This window comes from Thunnus thynnus, chromosome 6, assembly GCF_963924715.1.
Source record: "Thunnus thynnus chromosome 6, fThuThy2.1, whole genome shotgun sequence".
Classification (NCBI taxonomy): domain Eukaryota; kingdom Metazoa; phylum Chordata; class Actinopteri; order Scombriformes; family Scombridae; genus Thunnus; species Thunnus thynnus.
In genome coordinates, this window is record NC_089522.1 from 34,057,679 (window position 1) to 34,082,950 (window position 25,272).

Here is a 25,272-nt window from a genome sequence, read left to right on the forward strand (position 1 = left end):
TGTTTGATCAAATTCATGTTAAATAGAGCAGGTCTAGACCGTAGTCTTTAATTTACAGAGACCCAACATCCCTCCATGAGCTGCACTTGGTGACAGCAGCAAGTATGAATGAAAATGAAACTGTATTAGTGTAATGTATTTCCTCATTAGCTACCTAGCATTTATACCAGCCTCTTGTCTATTGTGCTTCTAATCATGTTCCAACCCTCTGAGCTGATTATCTGCCTGTCTGTCTGCTCCCAGTCTGGATTTTGTTTGATGATTCCACTTTTTCAGAAAGATAATTCTTTAAATTTGTGCTGCTGACATGTTTGATCTGATCTTTGAACTGAACCTGCTCTGGAGCGTACGTTACCATGGTGACCGATGCCAGTTAAAGGTTAGGACGGTTGTGTAAAACTGGAAAATTGACACCCATTAGCTGATCTTTCTTCATGATACAGACCCCTGAGCTGTTACTAATGAATGATTTAAATTTATTGAAGTTTGACCATGTTCTGTTTATGGAAACAGCCTGTGAAACGCTGCTGAATGTGCTGTTGATGTTTATCTGATGACCTTAAAATACAGAGTGAAACCACAGTGGTTTGAATATGTGTCATCAGTGTGTGAAATACTAACGAAAGGAAGCTAAAACACTATTTTAAGACTACATGTCTTCAACTGATCTGAATCGTTTTCTCAACATCAAATCAACATTAAATTAAAACTGACTGAAACTGTGAACATTCACTTTACTTTTAACTTTACTTCCTTTAGCTTAAAATAAAAGAGTTATGATTTAAACCTGACATCAGTCAAATTCATTTTAGAGTTTCATCACAGTTACAGAGTCAAAGCAGCTTCATCATGAAACTGCTGATGTATAAAACAGATAGCGAGAGTGAGAGGAAGAAAACATTTAATTAGTTCAGCTTAACAAAACATGAACCATCCATCATGAATAGTTGTTGCTCATTAATGTGTTTGATATTAGAAAGTATGAAATATTCACTAAACGTTTATATGGTGCTCATAGATCCTAAATGGAGCTGGTTAAAGTAAAGTGTCCTTATCTTCAGTCATAATTTATTATTTTATTATTCTGAAATATTATATTATTAATTATTATATATCATTATATAAGAGCCTTCACAGCAGTTTTGATCATGAATCTAAATCAGGTTTGATATAAACTATGTAATACAGAATGAGGCCCACCTCTCACGTTGACAACCTCTGGTCTGGAGGATGAAATGCTGGTGATTGTAAATCACTCCCTGCTGACTGGTAGTTTCCCCCTGCCACTGAAAACTGATAGTAACCTGGATCCTTTAGTGCTAAATGAGTTCAGGCCAATTTCAAATCTTTCTTTAAGTAAAATTCTTGAGAAATTAGTATTTAAACAGCTAAATGATTACATAAATTTCAGCTGTATATTTGAGAAGTTATAATCTGGCTTTCATCCTCACCACACAGCACTGAGACAGCACTAGTTAATGATTTAAATGACCTGAGAATGAACATGGATGACAAGAAACTTTCAATATTAGTTATTTTAGACTGAAGCGCTGCTTTTGATACAGTTGATCATGAAATCCTTATTAACAGTCTACAGAAGTGTGTTGGCCTCTCTGGCTCAGTTTTAGATTGGTTTAGGACTCATCTGTCCAGCTGAGACTGTTTTGAACTGCCTTTTAAAACTGCCTTTTATCCCCATATTGTTCAAGTGAAACTGTTTCTCTCCCAGGCAGATACTGAGACACTTATTTAAGCTTTTATCACTAGCTGGCTTGATTACTGCAATGATCTCATTTCTGGTCTACCTAAGAAAGTTATAAATAAACTGCAGATCATTCAGATTGCAGCAGCATGTGTACTGACTAAGACCTGAAGGAGAGCACACATCTCACCCGTCCTAAAGTCCCTTCATTGGTTGTCAGTTTTAGAGTCAATTTTAAGATCCTTTTATTGGTGTTGAAATCATTCAGTGACAGTGTTGTAGTACTCGAGTCCAGGACTCGGACTTGAACTCGAGCATTGACTGCATTCGGACTCGGAAGTTGAAGACGAGGACTTGAACTTGTTAATTGATAAAGAAGTAATATATATCTGATTTTTTGCTGTCAAATATTCCGCACATAGCCACACTATGGTTCACGTCACGCACACAGCAGCAGCTGCGGCACAGACAGCAACAACCACACATGTCGTTGGTATGGAAGTTCTTTAGCGTGAGTGAAGAAGACACAAAGCTCGCAATCTGTAATACCTTTAAGTCCGAAAAAGAAGAAAGAAAGAAAGAAATAAAATCAGAATCGGCCGAGAAAATTGCAATCAGTGCATCATGAATATGTTTAATATAGACCTTTTTTATCTGTATGTCAGCTCTTTGACTGCCAGAGTGGAGCACCGGAGCCCATCCTGGAACTCCACTCAGACTCAACCTTGATGACTCGACCTCGAACACTGAGGACTCGAGACTTAGTGACTCGATTAAAACACTGCTCAGTGGACTAGCGCCTGAATACTGTACTTGTCAGACATGTATGCTTCCTCTAGATCACTCATGTTGCAGAGAGAGAGAGAGAGAGAGAGAGAGAGAGAGAGAGAGGAAGGAGTGTTAACTTAAAGCATCTTCAGCTTCCTGATTGATCAGACAGACATATAGAGGCAGTTCTCTGACAGTTTGATGATTTTCTGCATCAGGATCAAACTCAGAATGAATATCCACCATGTTCTGTTCTTCTGCTTCTTAGCAGGTGAGGACTGATTACCTGACTGACTGACTGATATTGATTGATTGATTGATTAATTGACTTTATTGTCCACCTCAGTGGAAATTTGTCTTTGGCTTCTCCCACAATAAAGCAAAAGTACATACACTACACATAGCACAACACACCATTAAAAACATACAAAATATACAACATACAATAGTGTAAATGGGCAGGTAGCAGCAGATAGGTTATATAAATAATACCAGAGAGCAAATCTTATAAAATAACAAGTGTTCCCTGATCCATCATTCTGTGTTCAACGCCTGTGTTGTGTAGGGAATAAAAGACTTTGTGTAAAAGTACCGGTTGGCCTTTGGGGCCCTGAATCGATGGCCAGATGGGAGCAGCTCAGTCTCTGAGTGTAGTTGTGTAGTGTAGAGGTATCTGCAGTTCTATGTTTAGCCTTCCTGTGTGCAGCACTGTCAAATATATTGCAAAGTTGTCTTTGTGACTTTCCAATCACCTTCCCTGCAATGTTAACAATTTTAGAGAGCTTGTTATGAACCATCCATCATGAATATTTGATGCTCATTAATGTGTTTGATATTAGAAAGTATGAAAGAAAAACATTGAAAAACAGACGTTACACAGAGACACTGTGACTGCAACTGCAGCTACAAGTAGAACAACAGCAACTGCTGTACAGTCAGTGAAAACTTTGCTAATGGCTGCCTCTGTATCATCTCTGCTTCTCTGTGAACTGATGGATTAGCCCTCATTAATCTGCAGTCTGTTTACAGTAAGTCTACAATACACAAAGTATTGATCATCAGTATTCACTGTTCATCTTTCCAACAGCACTGCAGGATGGAAACACTGGACTCGTCAATGCAATAAACCTTTATGCTGGAGCTGAAGGAGGAAGTGGTTCTATTACTTGCTCCTTGACTTCATCTGGAAGCACCAAGTTCTTCTGTAAAGGAGAATGTAAAGAAGAAGACATTCTCATTAAAACAGATGGTGTCACAGCTCAGAGTGGCAGATACAGCATCAGATATGAAGATGGATCTTCTGGAAGAAGAATTGTGACTGTGACCATCACACAGCTGACCAAGTCAGACTCAGGACGGTACAGATGTGGTTTGGGTGGATCTTCAGTCCCAGATTCTTACTGGGACTTTGACGTCACAGTTATAGATGGTGAGTTTCTACTGAAAGTCATAAAACCTGATATATTTACTATGTTCATCCCATTTAATGATTTTGAAGCTTAAGAATAAATGAAGTCAGATAGAATCTAATTAAATTGTTGAAGAATGTGAGACGTTTATGATATATTGACTCAGTGTATCAATGTTGGATGAAATCATTACTCCAGCAGTCAGACTGGTTGAGCTGGGGCAGCTCCCAGTGTGACTCTGTGGATCTGTGTAAATGTGAAGCAGGAAATATTGTGATCAGACTGCAGCATCTCACAGGAAGTACAGACAGTAACTGTTGATTGTTCATCTTTTCAGCGGCAACGTTGGGTCAAAACACTCGTTTCACCCGTACAGAAACTGTGGGAGGAAGTGTCACATCTGGATGCCTCGATACTGTCAATGTAACCAGAAAGTTCTTCTGTAAGGATGAATGTAAAAAAGAAGAAGACATCCTGGTTGAAACAGAAGAGAACAGAGCTCAGAATGGCAGATACAGCATTGAATATAGAAAAGGATCTGCATTTGGACTGTCTGTGACCATCACACAGCTGAAGAAGTCAGACACAGGACGGTACAGGTGTGGTTACGGCAGAGCTTCGTCTCCAGATTCATCCTACACGTTCCCGATCTTTGTTGTAGATGGTGAGTTTTATATTTAATTTTCAGTCCACATTCTGTTCAATGAATATCAATTGTTAGATGGTTAAATTATGAAAAATTGTTTTAATTTTTAAATGAAAAAAATAATAATTTTGAATTCAAAATTTAAAGAGTGGATGGAAATGACATGACAGAAACAAATATCTTATTTTTTGGGTTACAGACAGAAGTTGATTTGTGACAACAAGAGGAGTGTTGAGGTTGGCAGAGTCATACTAGTTGTCCAACCTGGGACCTTTTCTATATTTCTATTAACATTAGGTAACATAGAGAAGAACGGTTCCTCAGGTTCCTTAATGTTCAAGACATCATACTCTAAAATGTTTCTAAAGATGAAACTCATTTGTAGAGTCACAAAGTAATCTGATGTAAAATGTGTTGCCTTTATAATGTTAGTTTTTAAATTTACAACAATCAGTTTGTACGATTTTTAAAAACCTTTTCAGACATTTGTGCTTTTATGTTTAATGTCAGAAAATCAACCTGTGGATGTTATTATCTCACTCTTCTGTAATCAAAAATCAAATAACAAGACTTAATAATAATAGAACAAACCCACTTAAAATATTCTTAATCATTTACTTCATTAACATATTTAGTGCTGCGTATTTCTTGTGTATGTGATGGATGCTGTCAATATGATCTTTCTGTCTAGAGCAGCATCTCATTTCTCTGCATTATTGATTCAGTATCTGATTGTTTCAATGTGTTTTCATTGTTCACGGCTCCAACCACTTCAAAACCAAACTGGACTCTCCGACCTTTTCCAACATCAGTCCCATCAGCCTCCACACCAACAACAACACAGAGTTTAATCTCCAGTTCAGGAAGCTTCACACCTTCATCATCTTTCCCTGAAACCACAGAGCAGTTTACAGGTACAGGACAGTTCATGTCTGTCCATCTGTCCATCACTGTCTCTCTGCAACAAAACGTCCTCTTAAAACAGTCAAATTCAGCATAACAACGTTGTCTAATAAGAATAACAAGATGGTCCAACATGTGTTTCAGCACATAAGACAGTTCAGCACCTAGAAGAAAACATTTCACTTTCAATTTTACAATAAATTTCCTTGTTATCTTCATGTCTAATGTTTAAACACATCCTACGTTTCTAATGATGTAAGATAATTACTAACATGTGATGTAAAAACAAGCTACTTGTGGTCAAAAACTCCACAGGGAACCTTTAAGCTTCTAATACAAGACAAAAGATCCCAGTCTTTTAAACTAATAAATGTCTCTCTCTCTCTCTTCCTTCCCAGCCGTCTCTGAGGTCTCTCGCCCAGGTTACTTCTTGCCTCTGGTTGTATGTGTGCCTGTGGTTGTTTTGCTGTTGGCTGTTGTTCTGTTGCTCCTCTACAAACTGAAGAAGAGGAGGAACTCTGGTTTGAACACCAGAGGAACCTCAGACAGCAGAAACATGGAGGTGACTTCCTTTAACTCTGTATGTCTCATGTTAACTCTTACTGTTGGCATTTATACATTTTATTTTTGCAGTTAGGAATAAACAATCTCATGTCTGCAAATACTTCACTAGTATGAACAAAACTATAATTAAATAAAATCATAATTATTGTTAATAGACCTCTGGCCTGTCCAGTTGTTATCACTAAAATATCAGCAAACAATTGAAGAACACAATATCTGGGCTGTTACCGTGGTTAATGCTATATTAGGTTTGATGTCATTACTGTTTTATTTTCAGTTATCTGTCAGCTATGAGAACCGTCCTCCAGTCTCCAAGTATGAAGACAACATCTACCAGAGCCTGGATCCAGACAGCAGCGATCCGGACCAAAACTACTCTGCACTCACAGCAAACACATGATGGTGTTTGGATTTGGATCTGGATTCTGTACTGTGCAGGTTAACATGTGCTGCAAGATTCCAGTTTGTTCCACTTCATTTCTTCTTTTTGTTTAATCAGCAGATATTAACTATAAACATGCTATTTTTCACCTCTATGCTGATGATACACAACTGATCATGTTTCTTCTTACTTGCTTATTCTGAAATGTTCATTCTGTCTTCATAAATGTAGATGTTGTTTGATATTGTTCTTCTACACTTTGAGCCAACTCTGTCTCCTGGAAATTACATTCATATTCAACTCAATTGCATATTACAGTGCATTCAGAAAGTATTCAGACTCTACTTTTATCACATTTTGTGATGTTGCAGCCTGATGCTAAAATCATTTAATCCTCCTATTGTGTTAGGGTCAAATTTAACTGGTTTTCATGTTTAGATGTGTGAAACATACTTTTAATTTTTCTGATCAAAACAAGGCTTCATCACATCTTCTACAATGGCCTACTGATTACATTTTCTGTTGTTAATTAATGTATTTAAATTCCAAAAATGTTGATACTGAACATATGAGTGAAATGTTCAGAGAAAACGTACCTGGTTGTTGTTTTTTCCACCAAAATATCTGATGTTGCAGTAAAATATCAGCTGGTAGAAACTCCAGCAGTATGAAAGTGTTTGTTTATTTTACAGTATGATTGAAACTGATTCAGATATTCGACCATTTATATCCACTGTCTGAGTTCTGTTAGTGAGAAAACTGATAATCAATCTGATGAGTTGATGATTTAAATGGAAATAAGATTTGAGCTTTTTTTTATTAGTATGTGTGGCTGCATTGTATTAAAGGCTGATGAAAAATCTACACAAAATAATCTTACATATGTGCTTGTTTGTTCTAAATGTTCATGTAGAGAGTTCAAAATAAATAACTTTGCATCATCAACACCTCTCCCAGACTCATCTTTCATTACTAGTGATGTTAATGTTATAGTTATTTAGGATTTCAGGCGTACTGGTCTTCAGAATTGGAATGATGTTAGAATTCTTCCAGAGATCAGGAACAACCTCAGAGTCTAAAGAGAACTGAAATATCTTTGAAACACATCACTCAGTTCATCAGCACAGTAATTCCACCATCATTTCATTTGTTATTATATTATATTATTATAGTGCTATTTGTCACTGAAATTCATCCTACCTCATTAAGAGAGGTCCTAAAAACTCTCCTACCAAAACCTGGAAAACCTGGAAAACCAAATACCAGATGATGATCAGGGGTGTGAACCCGGGTCTCTGCTGTCACAGTCCTGCATCTTGTAGCCCCCCATCCACCCCGACCTCCTCCCTCCCACTGCAGAGACACATAGAAATGTAGCTTCATTCATTACTGTGAACATCATCCAGGCAGAGATTATGTTTGATAAGACAACATCACTGTGAAACAGTTTAGTCGTATATGAAGGTCATTTCTAGAATTCACAAGTCTGATTTTCTGGGGAAAAAAACTTCCTTCTGTTTATTTTACATGCAGGAGATATAAAACACATTCCTGATGGTATCAGGTTAAAGTAGTCATAGAGGACATCATGTGTGTGGTTGCTGATAATCTTCTCTGCTTTGTTGAGGACTTGTTCAGTATTAAGCTGTAACAGGGATCTTTGTGTTTTGCGAATCATTTTAAAGCTGAAGTTAATAACATGTTGCAATGGGTTGATAATAATCGACCTAATGCTCTATTTTCGCTATACACTTTTCTTTTTTTGGAGAGCGCCATTTCTTCTTTATTTTTCTCTCCCTTTCTCCGTCTCACTCGTCTTTTTCTCCCTTTCTCCGTCTCACTCGTCTTTTTCTCTCTTTCTCCGTCTCACTCGTCTTGCCTCCAACTCTCCATCATCTGTCTGCACTGTGGAGTCGCAATGTTTCCTGACTGGAATGCACAAACTTGATTGGCTGAGTGGTATCACGTGGTATGGCTTAACTCGCATGCTATTGGTCTGTGCGTTTTCTCATCCACTAAACCACTACCGTAAAGACGACAGAAGCTGCGCCAATTAAAATAGAAGCGCCCCGTCAGGTTTTAAATCATAACCCTCTGTCTTGGCTGTAGGTCCGGGTCCGTATGGGACAGCTTCTGGGTCCGTACCTGGACCGCGGTCCGCCAGTTAGTGACCTCTGATCTAAATGGAAATAAGATCTGAGCTTTTTTATTAGTGTGTGTGGCTGCATTGTATTAAAGACTGATGAAAAATCTACACAAAATAACCTTACATAATCAAAATCAGAGGAGATGAATGTGAACCTCTTTAGACAGGAAGTGACTGCTGCTCCAGCAGTAATACTGTAGGAAGGTCTGTCCACCATAGTGAGTCATTTTACAGCCAGTATGTGTCAAATTTAAAAGTGTCTGACTCTGGTGCCTCCTAGTGGTCGTAAAGACACTTAACACACAGAGAGCTTTAACATTTGATTCAAATTGTTTTGAACGCTGCAGGTTGTTAATCTGAGCTGCTCATCTTTGTACCTTTTCCTGTTTGACATCACATGTTGCATCATACATTTTCTGGCCTGTAATCATTATTTGTCACTTTATAATGTAATATTTATGATAAGCTTTTAATGAGGTTCATCAAAACTACTTTACTGAGTTGTTATGAAACTCTTCCTAAATTCACTTAAAGGACTCAGTTTCTTTGGCTGACAGTGTGGAGCTTCAGGAACCCAGTCTCTTTATTCAGAAAACCTCCTCTTATATACTCTTAAATCATAGAATTAATATGAGGTTTCACATCTCCATTTTCATGGTTGACGTGCTGATCATCCACATTCGGCCAGTTTGTACAGTAACAAACCAGTTTAGACAACAGGAAGCAGAACCCTCATGCAGACACTCAGACAGGCTGGTTGAGTGAAAGACAGTTTTACTTTTAAATTCAATAAACAGACTTCTAGTTGACAATCTCAACTCAAGGCAGTGAAGCAGGAAGGCGGGTGACCACAGACACACAGCAGGTCAAACTGGATCAGCACAGCAGCTTTTCAACACAGAGGATCTGGAGAACTGATCATCATCAGCTGCATGAGTCGCATGTTTTACCTGCAAGACTCGTGTTTTAATGCTGTTGTTGAAAACATCAGAGAAATAAAAAGCTTGTATCCTGGTATTAGTTGAGTTATAACATCCAAAAGCACCGCGGAGCGTCTCTCCTGCAGGCTGCTGACAGCGCTGCCAGCCGGAGAGTTGATCACACTGGACGGTAGAGGAGGAGACGCAGAGACGCTGGTACATGTCTGTTTCAACAGGAGTTGAATGACTTCACAACATTTAACAGCAGAGCTGAGAGCGTCAGAGCTCAGAGCAGAAACACAGTCGCTCTGCGTCGCTGCTGTCCTCCGCTTCCATCATCTCGCGCCGATTCATTTGGAAAGCGCAGTGCAGTCCAGCCAACAGAAATAAAAATAATAGAAAAGATATGCGATGTGACGATATACATCGTGTGACGAGAGAAAAATGTCTATCGTTTCATATTATGCTCTGTTGTTTATATCGTTGTGACGCAAATCATGGAAATATTTTTCGTCATTTGGAGTCTGTCCATCTTTTGTGCAGATTACATTGATTAATTGCTCTTCTTGGCTTTATACTCGCAAAGCTTTTATTGCAATGACAGTAACATAATGAGTTTAGTTGTTGTCAACTCTTCACCGCTGTCTGTCTCTTCTGCTGAGCTGCACATATGCGGAGGGCTGAGCCCCGCCCGCGCTGAGGAAGAGGAGAGAAGCAGCGAGACGGCAACCAGAAATGACGGCAAAACGCAATAGAGACTGTATTTATTGATGTTATTTACCAAATGTATGTGCACTCTTTTAATTTCAGCTCAGTGTGTGAGAGTCTCTGCTACAGCTGCAGGGTTGAGCGGAGGTGTGTGTCGGTGTGGGTGTGTTTGTGATTTAGAGTAACCGCTGTGAAACAATCAGAAAATAATGTTTTATTGATCTGATTCACCGGTTTTCTCACTACCAGCCCTCCCTCTCTTCATTCATTCTCTAGCTCACTTGACCACAGCTGCTCTCTCTCTCTCTCTCTCTCTCTCTCTCTCGTCTTTTTTTAAATGAGTCAGGAAGCCAACAGAAAAGTCTAACTTAACTTTTCATGTTATCAAAGAAGAGAAATGTCCTCCCCTCGTCCTAGTAACGTCTTTGTCCTCCCTCATGACAGAGTTTACAGCTCTAATCAGTCTGACCTCCGCCAGCATGCTGTAAAAGCACATATGGAGGCGGCTTTATGCTGACCATCTATTTATACATTGAATTAAAATGTGTTATGTCGGGATAGGGATCGTTATCAGGATATGAGATCTTGGTCATATCGCCCAGCCCTACCTGACAGTGCTGTCACCCACATGGAAAGAAAACATTCTCAAGGGAACACCTGTCCTTGAGAGCACTGTGAACATAACTGTAGTAGACAAAGTGCAAAGATTTATAATATGAAAATGAACAAGCAAAATATACATGTTAAAGATCAGTTCTCTAACTGGTTTAGAGTCTTGTAACCATAATTGCTTGTCAAACAATGTATGCAAGACTGAACTGACAGTATGCAAGTTATTCATATTCTACCCCCTACACATCTTAACCAGTTATAGGCAAGTTGAATTTGCTCAACTGAACTGACCCGGATGTTTGTGGGCAGGATTGGATGCAGTAACAGTCAAACAGAGATCATTTGAGCTTACATTGCCCTCTGGTGGTCAAGTAATGAACATGTTTTAGGAAGGCTGTCAAATAAGGTAGGAACACATATGATGCAAACTGAGAGCCAGAGAAATCATTACAAAACTATAGTAGTACAGTAGTAGCAACGTTATTAGTAGTTATAATAGTGTTAAAACAGAGGGATAAATATCCATTATGCAAATATAACAAGTATAAAGTAACTATATTGGTGGCACATTGAATACTGCACATTAATTAAAAGTTTCTTTGTAAATATGCTAGATCCCTGGCTGCCTGTAGATTCAATGGGAGGTACATGCCAAAGGGAAAAAAAAAACCAAACATTATATGGTAGCATTCATTCATACGTATGCCGAGTTTAGAGTTTCAATAATGGAGCGAATAAAGGAGGAGAAAGTAAATGAAAGAAAATAGCAACAGCAATAGTGAAACACTGATGATAGTGTATGGCATGTCCAGATAATCATAGTCCATAAAACAATGGAGGTGTGGATTATAGTAGAAGGTCTCAAACTCAAAATGATATACCAGTCTGTGATGCCACCAGTCTGGGAGTGGACGATAGGGTGACGTTAACGTTATGATAATCCCATATTCAAATCAGTTATAGGACATTACTACTTATAAGACCAGGTATATTATTGAAATGAATACAACTGCTACAAACCTGACTTGTGTTGTAGTAAACCTGAGTCTGTATAAACAGGTGCATTTGTTGTCACTGAGCCTCCATGCCAGAAGCTTGGAGAGTGTGTGCTGTAGGGATGTCAATCAGGTACATTTTTCCAAGACATTTTAAAAGATACTGGGACAGAGTGTTTAAAGTTATAACGGTTTTAAGTTATAAAACTGTCTATTGTTTTATCAAATAACATGTCTTCTCAAGGCAGTTATTGGTCAGTGTGTCTCTACTTTGGTGTAAATGAGGTCATGACCAAGTGTGCAGAGTTGGAGGAAGAGATACAATGCATGACAGTCCACACTGGACTAGATGGAGTGTGCCTCCATCCATGGGTCCTGCAGGCTGCGTACAACAGCTACAGGCAGGACTATGGTGAACTGGAGGCACAACAACATCTATAAACATGTCCGGGTGGTAATATCATCATGTGTGGTGCTGAGAATAAGGCAGAAGTTTCCTGATCCATCCCATGACTACACTGGTTTTCATTATCCACAAATATAGTTTCAATAGGACAATAAAGTGGTTCACTTGTGAAAATGTTTATGGAACATTTTCTGTCTCATTACCTTCTAAAAATGCCTTGGCAAAATGAATAAAAGAAAAGGTTAGTTACATTATGAATAATTCATAAAATAGTTAATTGCCTATTCTGTATAGCTGTAGTAATGTATGCAATAGCTTATATTTTGTTTCAGAATGAATGCTCATGCAGATACTGAATGTTTGCATACTTTTGTTTTTTAACACTACTTTTCTAACTTTCAGGGCCAAAGATTAACATCTTCAACATGAACCAGTTTTACCAAAATAAACAATATAAGAACAACTATAGGATCTAAGTAAAAACAAAAAAAGGCCCAGTGTTTCATCAAATTCATGTTAAATAGAGCAGGTCTAGACCGTAGTCTTTAATTTACAGAGACCCAACATCCCTCCATGAGCTGCACTTGGTGACAGCAGCAAATAAAAAGTCCCTTTAATGGGAAGAAACCTTAAGCAGAACTGGACTCTAGGTGGACGCCATCTGCCTCGACCTGTTGGGTTGAGAGAAAGAGGGACAGAGAGAGACACTGTTGTTGTTGTTGTCTTTTCGAAATAAAACTGTATGAGTGTAATGTATTTCCTCATTAGCTACCTAGCATTTATACCAGCCTCTTGTCTATTGTGCTTGTAATCATGTTCCAACCCTCTGAGCTGATTATCTGCCTGTCTGTCTGCTCCCAGTCTGGAATTTGTTTGATGATTCCACTTTTTCATCAAGCTAATTCTTCAGTATTTGTGCTGCTGACATGTTTGATCTGATCTTTCTTCATGATACAGACCCCTGAGACGTTACTAATGAATGATTTGAATCTAGTGAAGTTTGACCATGTTCTCTTTAAGGAAACAGCCTCTGAAACGCTGCTGAATGTGCTGTTGATGTTTATCTGATGATTTTTAAAGACAGAGTGAAACCACAGTGGTTTGAATATGTGTTATCAGTGTGTGAAATACTAACGAAAGGAAGCTAAAACATTATTTTAAGACTACATGTCTTCAACTGATCTGAATCATTTTCTCAACATCAAATCAACATTAAATTAAAACTGACTGAAACTGTGAACATTCACTTTACTTTTAACTTTACTTCCTTTAGCTTAAAATAAAAGAGTTATGATTTAAACCTGACATCAGTCAAATTCATTTTAGAGTTTCATCACAGTTACAGAGTCAAAGCAGCTTCATCATGAAACTGCTGATGTACAAAACAGATAGCGAGAGTGAGAGGAAGAAAACATTTAATTAGTTCAGCTTAACAAAACATGAACCATCCATCATGAATAGTTGTTGCTCATTAATGTGTTTGATATTAGAAAGTATGAAATATTCACTAAATGTTTATATGGTGCTCATAGATCCTAAATGGAGCTGGTTAAAGTAAAGTGTCCTTATCTTCAGTCAGAGTTGAAATGATAATTTATTATTTTATTATTCTGAAATATTATATTATTAATTATTATATATCATTATATAAGAGCCTTCACAGCAGTTTTGATCATGAATCTAAATCAGGTTTGATATAAACTATGTAATACAGAATGAGGCCCACCTCTCACGTTGACAACCTCTGGTCTGGAGGATGAAGTGCTGCTGATTGTAAATCACTCCCTGCTGACTGGTAGTTTCCCCCTGCCACCGAAAACTGATAGTAACCTGGATCCTTTAGTGCTAAATCAGTTCAGGCCAATTTCAAATCTTTCTTTAAGTAAAATTCTTGAGAAATTAGTATTTAAACAGCTAAATGATTACATACATTTCAGCTGTATATTTGAGAAGTTATAATCTGGCTTTCATCCTCACCACACAGCACTGAGACAGCACTAGTTAATGATTTAAATGACCTGAGAATGAACATGGATGACAAGAAACTTTCAGTATTAGTTCTTTTAGACTGAAGTGCTGCTTTTGATACAGTTGATCATGAAATCCTTATTAACAGTCTACAGAAGTGTGTTGGCCTCTCTGGCTCAGTTTTAGATTGGTTTAGGACTCATCTGTCCAGCTGAGACTGTTTTGAACTGCCTTTTAAAACTGCCTTTTATCCCCATATTGTTCAAGTGAAACTGTTTCTCTCCCATGCAGATACTGAGACACTTATCTAAGCTTTTATCACTCGCTGGCTTGATTACTGCAATGATCTCATTTCTGGTCTATCTAAGAAAGTTATAAATAAACTGCAGATCATTCAGAATGCAGCAGCATGTGTACTGACTAAGACCTGAAGGAGAGCACACATCTCACCCGTCCTAAAGTCCCTTCATTGGTTGTCAGTTTTAGAATCAATTCTAAGATCCTTTTATTCGTGTTGAAATCATTCAGTGACAGTGTTGTAGTACTCGAGTCCAGGACTCGGACTTGAACTCGAGCATTGACTGCATTCGGACTCGGAAGTTGAAGACGAGGACTTGAACTTGTTAATTGATAAAGAAGTAATATATATCTGATTTTTTGCTGTCAAATATTCTGCACATAGCCACACTATGGTTCACGTCACGCACACAGCAGCAGCTGCGGCACAGACAGCAACAACCACACATGTCGTTGGTATGGAAGTTCTTTAGCGTGAGTGAAGAAGACACAAAGCTCGCAATTTGTAATACCTTTAAGTCTGAAAAAAAGAAAGAAAGAAAGAAAGAAAATCAGAATCGGCTGAGAAAATTACAATCAGTGCATCATGAATATGTTTAATATAGACCTTTTTTATCTGTATGTCAGCTCTTTGACTGTGCCAGAGTGGAGCACCGGAGCCCATCCTGGAACTCCACTCAGACTCAACCTTGATGACTTGACCTCGAACACTGAGGACTCGAGACTTAGTGACTCGATTAAAACACTGCTCAGTGGACTAGTGCCTGAATACTGTACTTAGAGCAGGTCTAGACCGTAGTCTTTAATTTACAGAGACCCAACATCCCTCCATGAGTTGCACTTGGTGACAGCAGCAAGTAAAAAGTCCCTTTAATGGGGAGAAACCTTAAGCAGAACTGGACTCTAGGTGGACGCCATCTGCCTCGACCTGTTGGGTTGAGAGAAAGAGGGACAGAGAGAGACACTGTTGTTGTTGTTGTTGTCTTTTCGAAATAAAACTGTATGAGTGTAATGTATTTCCTCATTAGCTTCCTAGCATTTATACCAGCCTCTTGTCTATTGTGCTTGTAATCATGTTCCAACCCTCTGAGCTGATTATCTGCCTGTCTGTCTGCTCCCAGTCTGGATTTTGTTTGATGATTCCACTTTTTCAGAAAGATAATTCTTTAAATTTGTGCTGCTGACATGTTTGATCTGATCTTTGAACTGAACCTGCTCTGGAGCGTATGTTACCATGGTGACCGACACCAGTTAAAGGTTAGGATGGTTGCGTAAAACTGAAAAATTGACACCCATCAGCTGATATTTCTTCATGATACAGACCCCTGAGCCGTTACTAATGAATGATTTAAATCTACTGAAGTTTGACCATGTTCTGTTTTGCGGAAACAGCCTGTGAAATGCTGCTGAATGTGCTGTTGATGTTTATCTGATGATTTTTAAAGACAAAGCGAGAACTTTTAGCCACAGTGGTTTGAATATGTGTTATCAGTGTGTGAAAGTATTGATGAAAGGAAGAAAAACACCATGTTTTAAGACTACATGTCTTCAACTGATCTGAATCATTTCCTAAACATCAAATCAACATTAAATTAAAACTGACAAAGGCTGTGTACATTCACTTTACTTTTAACTTTACTTTCTTTAGCGTAAAATAAACAAGTTAAGGGTCGAGTTCAGGACTCAGACTTGAGTTGGATTCTAGTTCTGATTTTCAGGACTCGTGACTCGACTCGGACTTGAACTCGAGCATTGACTGCATTCGGACTCGGAAGTTGAAGACGAGGACTTGAACTTGTTAATTGATAAAGAAGTAATATATATCTGATTTTTTGCTGTCAAATATTCCGCACATAGCCACACTATGGTTCACGTCACGCACACAGCAGCAGCTGCGGCACAGACAGCAACAACCACACATGTCGTTGGTATGGAAGTTCTTTAGCGTGAGTGAAGAAGACACAAAGCTCGCAATTTGTAATACCTTTAAGTCTGAAAAAAAAGAAAGAAAGAAAGAAAGAAAATCAGAATCGGCTGAGAAAATTGCAATCAGTGCATCATGAATATGTTTAATATAGACCTTTTTTATCTGTATGTCAGCTCTTTGACTGTGCCAGAGTGGAGCACCGGAGCCCATCCTGGAACTCCACTCAGACTCAACCTTGATGACTCGACCTCGAACACTGAGGACTCGAGACTTAGTGACTCGATTAAAACACTGCTCAGTGGACTAGCGCCTGAATACTGTACTTGTCAGACATGTATGCTTCCTCTAGATCACTCATGTTGCAGAGAGAGAGAGAGAGAGAGAGAGAGAGAGAGAGAGAGAGAGAGAGAGAGAGAGGAGTGTTAATTTAAATCATTGTCAGCTTCCTGATTGATCAGACAGACATATAGAGGCAGTTCTCTGACAGTTTGATGATTTTCTGCATCAGGATCAAACTCAGAATGAATATCCACCATGTTCTGTTCTTCTGCTTCTTATCAGGTGAGGACTGATTACCTGACTGTGTCTGTAAAGCTGCAGCACAAACTGCTTCTGGACATTCATTGTGTTCATTTTAACAAATGTCAGATTTGTATCACACAAGTTTTCATGTTGCTGTCATGTTAATTAGTTTTCCTGTCGTTCTCTAAATTATTCTGTTACTAATTACAACATCTCTATAATCTAATCTTGTAATTTAACTAAACTTAATGTAATTTAACAAAACATATTGATTGATTGATTGATTAATTAATTGACTTTATTGTCCACCTCGGTGGAAATTTGTCTTTGGCTTCTCCCACAATAAAGCAAAAGTACATACACTACACATAGCACAACACACCATTAAAAACATACAAAATATACAACATACAATAGTGTAAATGGGCAGGTAGCAGCAGATAGGTTATATAAATAATACCAGAGAGCAAATCTTATAAAATAACAAGTGTTCCCTGATGCATCATTCTGTGTTCAACGCCTGTGTTGTGTAGGGAATAAAAGACTTTGTGTATAAGTACCGGTTGGCCTTTGGGGCCCTGAATCGACGGCCAGATGGGAGCAGCTCAGTCTCTGAGTGTAGTTGTGTAGTGTAGAGGTATCTGCAGTTATATGTTTAGCCTTCCTGTGTGCAGCACTGTCAAATATATTGCAAAGTTGTTTTTGTGACTTTCCAATCACCTTCCCTGCAATGTTAACAATTTAAGAGAGCTTGTTATGAACCATCCATCATGAATATTTGTTGCTCATTAATGTGTTTGATATTAGAAAGTATGAAAGAAAAACATTGAAAAACAGACGTTACACAGAGACACTGTGACTACAACTGCAGCTACAAGTAGAACAACAGCAAATGCTGTACAGTCAGTGAAAACTTTGCTAATGGCTGCCTCTGTATCATCTCTGCTTCTCTGTGAACTGATGGATTAGCCCTCATTAATCTGCAGTCTGTTTACAGTAAGTCTACAATACACAAAGTATTGATCATCAGTATTCACTGTTCATCTTTCCAACAGCACTGCAGGATGGAAACACTGGACTCGTCAATGCAATAGACTTTTTTGCTGGAGCTGAAGGAGGAAGTGGTTCACTGAGTACCCACTTCACTTCATCTGGAAGCACCATGTTCCTCTGTAAAGGAAAATGTAAAGAAGAAGACATTCTCATTAAAACAGATGGTGTCACAGCTCAGAGTGGCAGATACAACATCAGATATGAAGACGGATCTTCTGGAAGAAGAATTGTGATTGTGACCATCACAGAGCTGACCAAGTCAGACTCAGGACGGTACAGATATGGTTTGGGTGGATTTTCAGTCCCAGATGATTACCATGACTTTGACCTCATAGTTACAGATGGTGAGTTTCTACTGAAAGTCATAAAACCTGATATATTTACTATGTTCATCCCATTTAATGATTCTGAAGCTTAAGAATAAATGAAGTCAGATAGAATCTAATTAAATTGTGGGAAGAATGTGAGACGTTTATGATATATTGACTCAGTGTATCAATGTTGGATGAAATCATTACTCCAGCAGTCAGACTGGTTGAACTGGGCAGCTCCCAGTGTGACTCGGTGGATCTGTGTAAATGTGAAGCAAGAAATATTGTGATCAGACTGCAGCATCTTACAGGAAGTACAGACAGTAACTGTTGATTGTTGATCTTTTCAGCTGCAACGTTGGGTGACAACACTCGTTTCATCAGTGCAGGAACTGTGGGAGGAAGTGTCACAGAAGCATTCTTTGATACTGTCAATGTAACCAGGAAGTTCTTCTGTAAGGATGAATGTAAAAAAGAAGAAGACATCCTGGTTGAAACAGAAGAGAACAGAGCTCAGAATGGCAGATACAGCATTGAATATACACAAGGATCTGTATCTGAACTGTCTGTGACCATCACACAGCTGAAGAAGTCAGACACAGGACGGTACAGCTGTGGTTACGGCAGAGCTTCGTCTCCAGATTCATCCTACACGTTCTCGATCTTTGTTGTAGATGGTGAGTTTCATATTTAATTTTCTGTTCAATGAATATCAATTGTTAAATCGTTAAAATTATGAAAACTTGTTGTTTTTTTTATTTAAAATAAAAAAAGAATTTGGAATACACAATTTTGAGAGTGGATGGAAATGACATGACAGAAACAAATATCTGTTTTTCGGGTTACAGCCAGAAGTTGATTTGTGACAACAAGAGGAGTGCTGAGGTTGGCAGAGTCATACTAGTTGTCCAACCTGGGACCTTTTCTATATTTCTATTAACATTAGGTAACATAGAGAAGAACGGTTCCTCAGGTTCCTTAATATTCAAGACATCATACTCTAAAATGTTTCTAAAGATGAAACTCATTTGTAGAGTCACAAAGTAATCTGATGTAAAATGTGTTGCCTTTATAATGTTAGTTTTTAAATTTACAACAATCAGTTTGTACGATTTTTAAAAACCTTTTCAGACATTTGTGCTTTTATGTTTAATGTCAGAAAATCAACCTGTGGATGTTATTTTCTTACTCTTCTGTAATCAAAAATCAAATAATAATTTCTTGTGATTAACAGAACAAACTCACTTCAAATATTCTTAATCATTTACTTCATTAACATATTTAATGCTGCGTATTTCTTGTGTATGTGATGGATGCTGTCAATATGATCTTTCTGTCTAGAGCAGCATCTCATTTCTCTGCATTATTGACTCAGTATCTGATTGTTTCAATGTGTTTTCATTGTTCACGGCTCCAACCACTTCAAAACCAAACCGGACTCTCCGACCTTTTCCAACATCAGTCCCATCAGCCTCCACACCAACAACAACACAGAGTTTAATCTCCACAGAGCAGTTTACAGGTACAGGACAGTTCATGTCCGTCCATCTGTCCATCACTGTCTCTCTGCAACAAAACGTCCTCTTAAAACAGTCAAATTCAGCATAACAACGTTGTCTAATAAGAATAACAAGATGGTCCAACATGTGTTTCAGCACATAAGACAGTTCAGCACCTAGAAGAAAACATTTCACATTTAATTTTACAATAAATTTCCTTGTTATCTTCACGTCTAATGTTTAAACACATCCTACATTTCTAATGATGTAAGATAATTATTAACATGTGACGTAAAAACAAGCTACTTGTGGTCAAAAACTCCACAGGGAACCTTTAAGCTTCTAATTCAAGACAAAAGATCCCAGACTTTTAAACTACTACATGTCTCTCTCTCTCTTCCTTCCCAGCCGTCTCTGAGGTCTCTCGCCCAGGTTACTTCTGGCCTCTGGTTGTATTCCTGCTTCTGGTTGTATGTGTGGCAGTGGTTGTTGTGCTGTTGGCTGTTGTTCTGCTGCTCCTCTACCAATTGAAGAAGAGGAGGAACTCTAGTTTGAACACCAGAGGAACCTCAGACAGCAGAAACATGGAGGTGACTTCCTTTAACTCTGTATGTCTCATATTAACTCTTACTGTTGGCATTTATACATTTTATTTTTGCAGTTAGGAATAAACAAATCTCATGTCTGCAACTACTTCACTAGTATGAACAAAACTATAATTAAATAAAATCATAATTATTATTAATAGACCTCTGGCCTGTCCAGTTGTTATCACTAAAATATCATCAAATAATTGAAGAACACAATATCTGGGCTGTTACCGTGGTTACTGCTATATTTTAGGTTTGATGTCATTCCTGTTTTATTTTCAGTTATCTGTCAGAAATGAGAACTGTCCTCCAGTCTCCATGTATGAAGACTCCGTCTACCAGAGCCTGGATCCAGACAGCAGGGATCCGGACCAAACCTACTCTGCACTCACAGCAAACACATGATGATGTTTGGATTTGGATCTGGATTCTGTACTGTGCAGGTTAACATGTTCTGCAAAGTTCCAGTTTGTTCTACTTTCTTTTTTTTGTTTAATCGGCAGATATTAACTATAAACATGCTATTTTTCACCTCTATGCTGATGATACACAACTGATCATGTTTCTTCTTACTTGCTTATTCTGAAATGTTCATTCTGTCTTCATAAATGTAGATGTTGTTTGATATTGTTCTTCTACACTTTGAGCCAACTCTGTCTCCTGGAAATTACATTCATATTCAACTCAATTGCATATTACAGTGCATTCAGAAAGTATTCAGACTCTACTTTTATCACATTTTGTGATGTTGCAGCCTGATGCTAAAATCATTTAACCCTCCTATTGTGTTAGGGTCAAATTTAACTGGTTTTCATGTTTAGATGTGTGAAACATACTTTTAATTTTTCTGATCAAAACAAGGCTTCATCACATCTTCTACAATGGCCTACTGAATACATTTTATGTTGTTAATTATTGTATTTAAATTCCAAAAATGTTGATACTGAACATATGGGTGAAATGTTCAGAGACAACGTACCTGGTTGTTGTTTTTTCCACCAAAATATCTGATGTTGCAGTAAAATATCAGCTGGTAGAAACTCCAGCAGTATGAAAGTGTTTGTTTATTTTACAACATGATTGAAACTGATTCAGATATTCGACCATTTATAACCACTGTCTGAGTTCTGTTAGTGAGAAAACTGATAATCAATCTGACGAGTTGATGATTTAAATGGAAATAAGATTTGAGCTTTTTTTTTATTAGTATATGTGGCTGCATTGTATTAACGACTGATGAAAAATCTACACAAAATAATCTTACATATGTGCTTGTTTGTTCTAAATGTTCATGTAGAGAGTTCAAAATAAATAACTTTGCATCATCAACACCTCTCCCAGGCTCATCTTTCATTACTAGTGATGTTAACGTTATAGTTATTTAGGATTTCAGGTGCACTGGTCTTCAGAATTGGAATGATGTTAGAATTCTTCCAGAGATCAGGAACAACCTCAGAGTCTAAAGAGAACTGAAATATCTTTGAAACACATCACTCAGTTCATCAGCACAGTAATTCCACCATCATTTCATTTGTTATTATATTATATTATTATAGTGCTTTTTGTCACTGAAATTCCTCCTACCTCATTAAGAGAGGTCCTAAAAACTCTCCTACCAAAACCTGGAAAACCTGGAAAACCAAATACCAGATGATGATCAGGGGTGTGAACCTGGGTCTCTGCTGTCACAGTCCTGCATCTTGTAGCCCCCCATCCACCCCGACCTCCTCCCTCCCACTGCAGAGACACATAGAAATGTAGCTTCATTCATTACTGTGAACATCATCCAGGCAGAGATTATGTTTGATAAGACAACATCACTGTGAAACAGTTTAGTCGTATATGAAGGTCATTTCTAGAATTCACAAGTCTGATTTTCTGGAAAAAAAACTTCCTTCTGTTTGTTTTACATGCAGGAGATATAAAACACATTCCTGATGGTATCAGGTTAAAGTAGTCATAGAGGACATCATGTGTGTGGTTGCTGATAATCTTCTCTGCTTTGTTGAGGACTTGTTCAGTATTAAGATGTAACAGGGATCTTTGTGTTTTGCGAATAATTTTAGAGCTGAAGTTAACAACATGTTGCAATGGGTTCTTGTCCTTTTGACAAATGTAAACCAGCAGTCAAAATACTTTTGATAAAAGAGGAATAAAACGTTGTCAATATTCTCTGATCGACTCTAATGGAGTTTGGTTTACAGCACAGACGCTGCTGAGCCTTTTTCACAATAACATCTGTACTGTCACTAAATCTCAATCTGTCATCAAACACAGTTCCCAAGTATTTGTAGGTCTGGACGAGTTCAACACTTACTGAAGCCAAGAATGATTGTTGGAACTGTCTGTGTGTTTTGGTGAGATTACTATTTCTTTAGTTTTGGACACATGTGAATCTAAAACAGATCTGTCGCACCAGTCCACAGCTCTGGTGTTATGAGTTCATGTGATTGATCCAACTGACTGAGAAGAGACAGAATAACACTGTCGATAATTTTACAATATGATTGAAACTGATTCAGATATTCGACCATTTATAACCACTGTCTGAGTTCTGTTAGTAAGAAAACTGATAATCGATCTAATGCTCTATTTTCACTACACACTTTTCTTTTTTTGGAGAGCGCCATTTCTTCTTTATTTTTCTCTCCCTTTCTCTGTCTCACTCGTCTTTTTCTCTTTTTCTCCGTCTCACTCGTCTTGCCTCCAACTCTTCATCATCTGTCTGCACTGTGGAGTCGCAATGTTTCCTCATTGGAATGCACAAACTTGATTGGTTGAGTGGTATCACGTGGTATGGCTTAACTCGCATGCTATTGGTCTGTGCGTTTCCTCAGCCACTAAACCACTACCATAAAGACGACAGAAGCTGCGCCAATTAAAATAGAAGCGCCCCGTCAGGTTTTAAATCATAACCCTCTGTCTGTAGGTCCAGTCCGTATGGGACAGCTTCTGGGTCCGTACCTGGACCGCGGTCCGCCAGTTAGTGACCTCTGATCTAAATGGAAATAAGATCTGAGCTTTTTTATTAGTGTGTGTGGCTGCATTGTATTAAAGACTGATGAAAAATCTACACAAAATAATGTTACATAATCAAAATCAGAGGAGATGAATGTGAACCTCTTTAGACAGGAAGTGACTGCTGCTCCAGCAGCAATACTGTAGGAAGGTCTGTCCACCATAGTGAGTCATTTTACAGCCAGTATGTGTCAAATTTAAAGGTGTCTGACTCTGGTGCCTCCTAGTGGTCGTAAAGACACTTAACACACACAGAGCTTTAACATTTGATTCAAATTGTTTTGAACGCTGCAGGTTGTTAATCTGAGCTGTACCTTTTCCTGTTTGACATCACATGTTGCTTCACATGTTTTCTGGCCTGTTATCATTATTTGTCACTTTGTAATGTGATATTTATGAGAAGCTTTTAATGAGGTTTATCAAAACTACTTTGAGTCGTTATGAAACTCTTCCTAAATTCACTTAAAGGACTCCGTTTCTTTGGCTGACAGTGTGGAGCTTCAGGAACCCAGTCTCTTTATTCAGAAAACCTCCTCTGATACTCTTAAATCATACAATTAATATGAGGTTTCACATCTCCATTTTCATGGTTGACGTGCTGATCGTCCACATTTGGCCAGTTTGTACTGTAACAAACCAGTTTAGACAACAGGAAGCAGAACCCTCATGCAGACACTCAGACAGGCTGGTTGAGTGAAAGACAGTTTTACTTTTAAATTCAATAAACAGACTTCTAGTTGACAATCTCAACTCAAGGCAGTGAAGCAGGAAGGCGGGTGACCACAGACACACAGCAGGTCAAACTGGATCAGCACAGCAGCTTTTCAACACAGAGGATCTGGAGAACTGATCATCATCAGCTGAATGAGTCGCATGTTTTACCTGCAAGACTCGTGTTTTAATGCTGTTGTTCATCGTTTGTGATGTGAAAACATCAGAGTAATAAAAAGCTTGTATCCTGGTATTAGTTCAGTTATAACATCCAAAAAAGCACCGCGGAGCGTCTCTCCTGCAGGCTGCTGACAGCGCTGCCAGCCGGAGAGTTGATCACACTGGACGGTAGAGGAGGAGACGCAGAGACACTGGTACATGTCTGTTTCAACAGGAGTTGAATGACTTCACAACATTTAACAGCAGAGCTGAGAGCGTCAGAGCTCAGAGCAGAAACACAGTCGCTCTGCGTCGCTGCTGTCCTCCGCTTCCATCATCTCGCGCCGATTCATTTGGAAAGCGCAGTGCAGTCCAGCCAACAGAAATAAAGATAATATAAAAGATATGCGATATGACGATATACATCGTGTGACGAGAGAAAAATGTCTATCGTTTCATATTATGCTCTGTTGTTTAAATCGTTGTGACGCAAATCATGGCAATATTTTTCGTCATTTGGAGTCTGTCCATCTTTCACTAACCAAGACCACTCCTTCTAGAATATGGATTTAATGGTTTATTGGGAGTGTGATGGAAGGCAGGGTGAAAAGGAGGAAGGATAGTTAGAGGGATGGTTGGAGAGGGAAGGATGGATGGGGGAAGGGAGAGGGTCGGGGGTGTGAGGATGCGGGGGTGAGGGTCGAGGTCGTGGGATGCGGGATGAGGGGGTAAGGGTCGAATGGGATGAGGGTCAAGGGATGGGGAGAAAGAAGAGCAGGCGGGAAAGAGGGGAAGGAGGGAGTGGATAGGAGAGTGATAGATGAAAGGAGGAGAGGCGTCGACGTCGGGGAGGTAAGTGGGAACAGGGGGTTGAGACTCAGGGTGGGGGTGCTGTCTCGATGATCCGGCATCTGTACGAGGCCCCCAAAGAGACTTCAACCGGAGAGGCGAGAATGGGATTGCTTAATGTTATCCAGGTCGTGATGGATGTAAGTATGATAGGCGGGGGATGACCAACGGCCGAGGATTTTGATGATGTTGTCGGGAATGCCTTGT

At 38.7% G+C, this 25,272-nt stretch overlaps 1 protein-coding gene across 1 annotated transcript in view; it reads left to right on the forward strand.

The window, feature by feature from the left end:
• LOC137185288 (polymeric immunoglobulin receptor-like) overlaps positions 1-25,272 on the forward strand; it is an 80,548-nt gene that overhangs the window by 615 nt on the left and 54,661 nt on the right. The window contains exon 2 of the mRNA XM_067593634.1: positions 3,558-3,899. Coding sequence (XP_067449735.1) covers positions 3,558-3,899 — 342 coding nt within the window. The remainder of the gene's footprint in view (positions 1-3,557; positions 3,900-25,272) is intronic.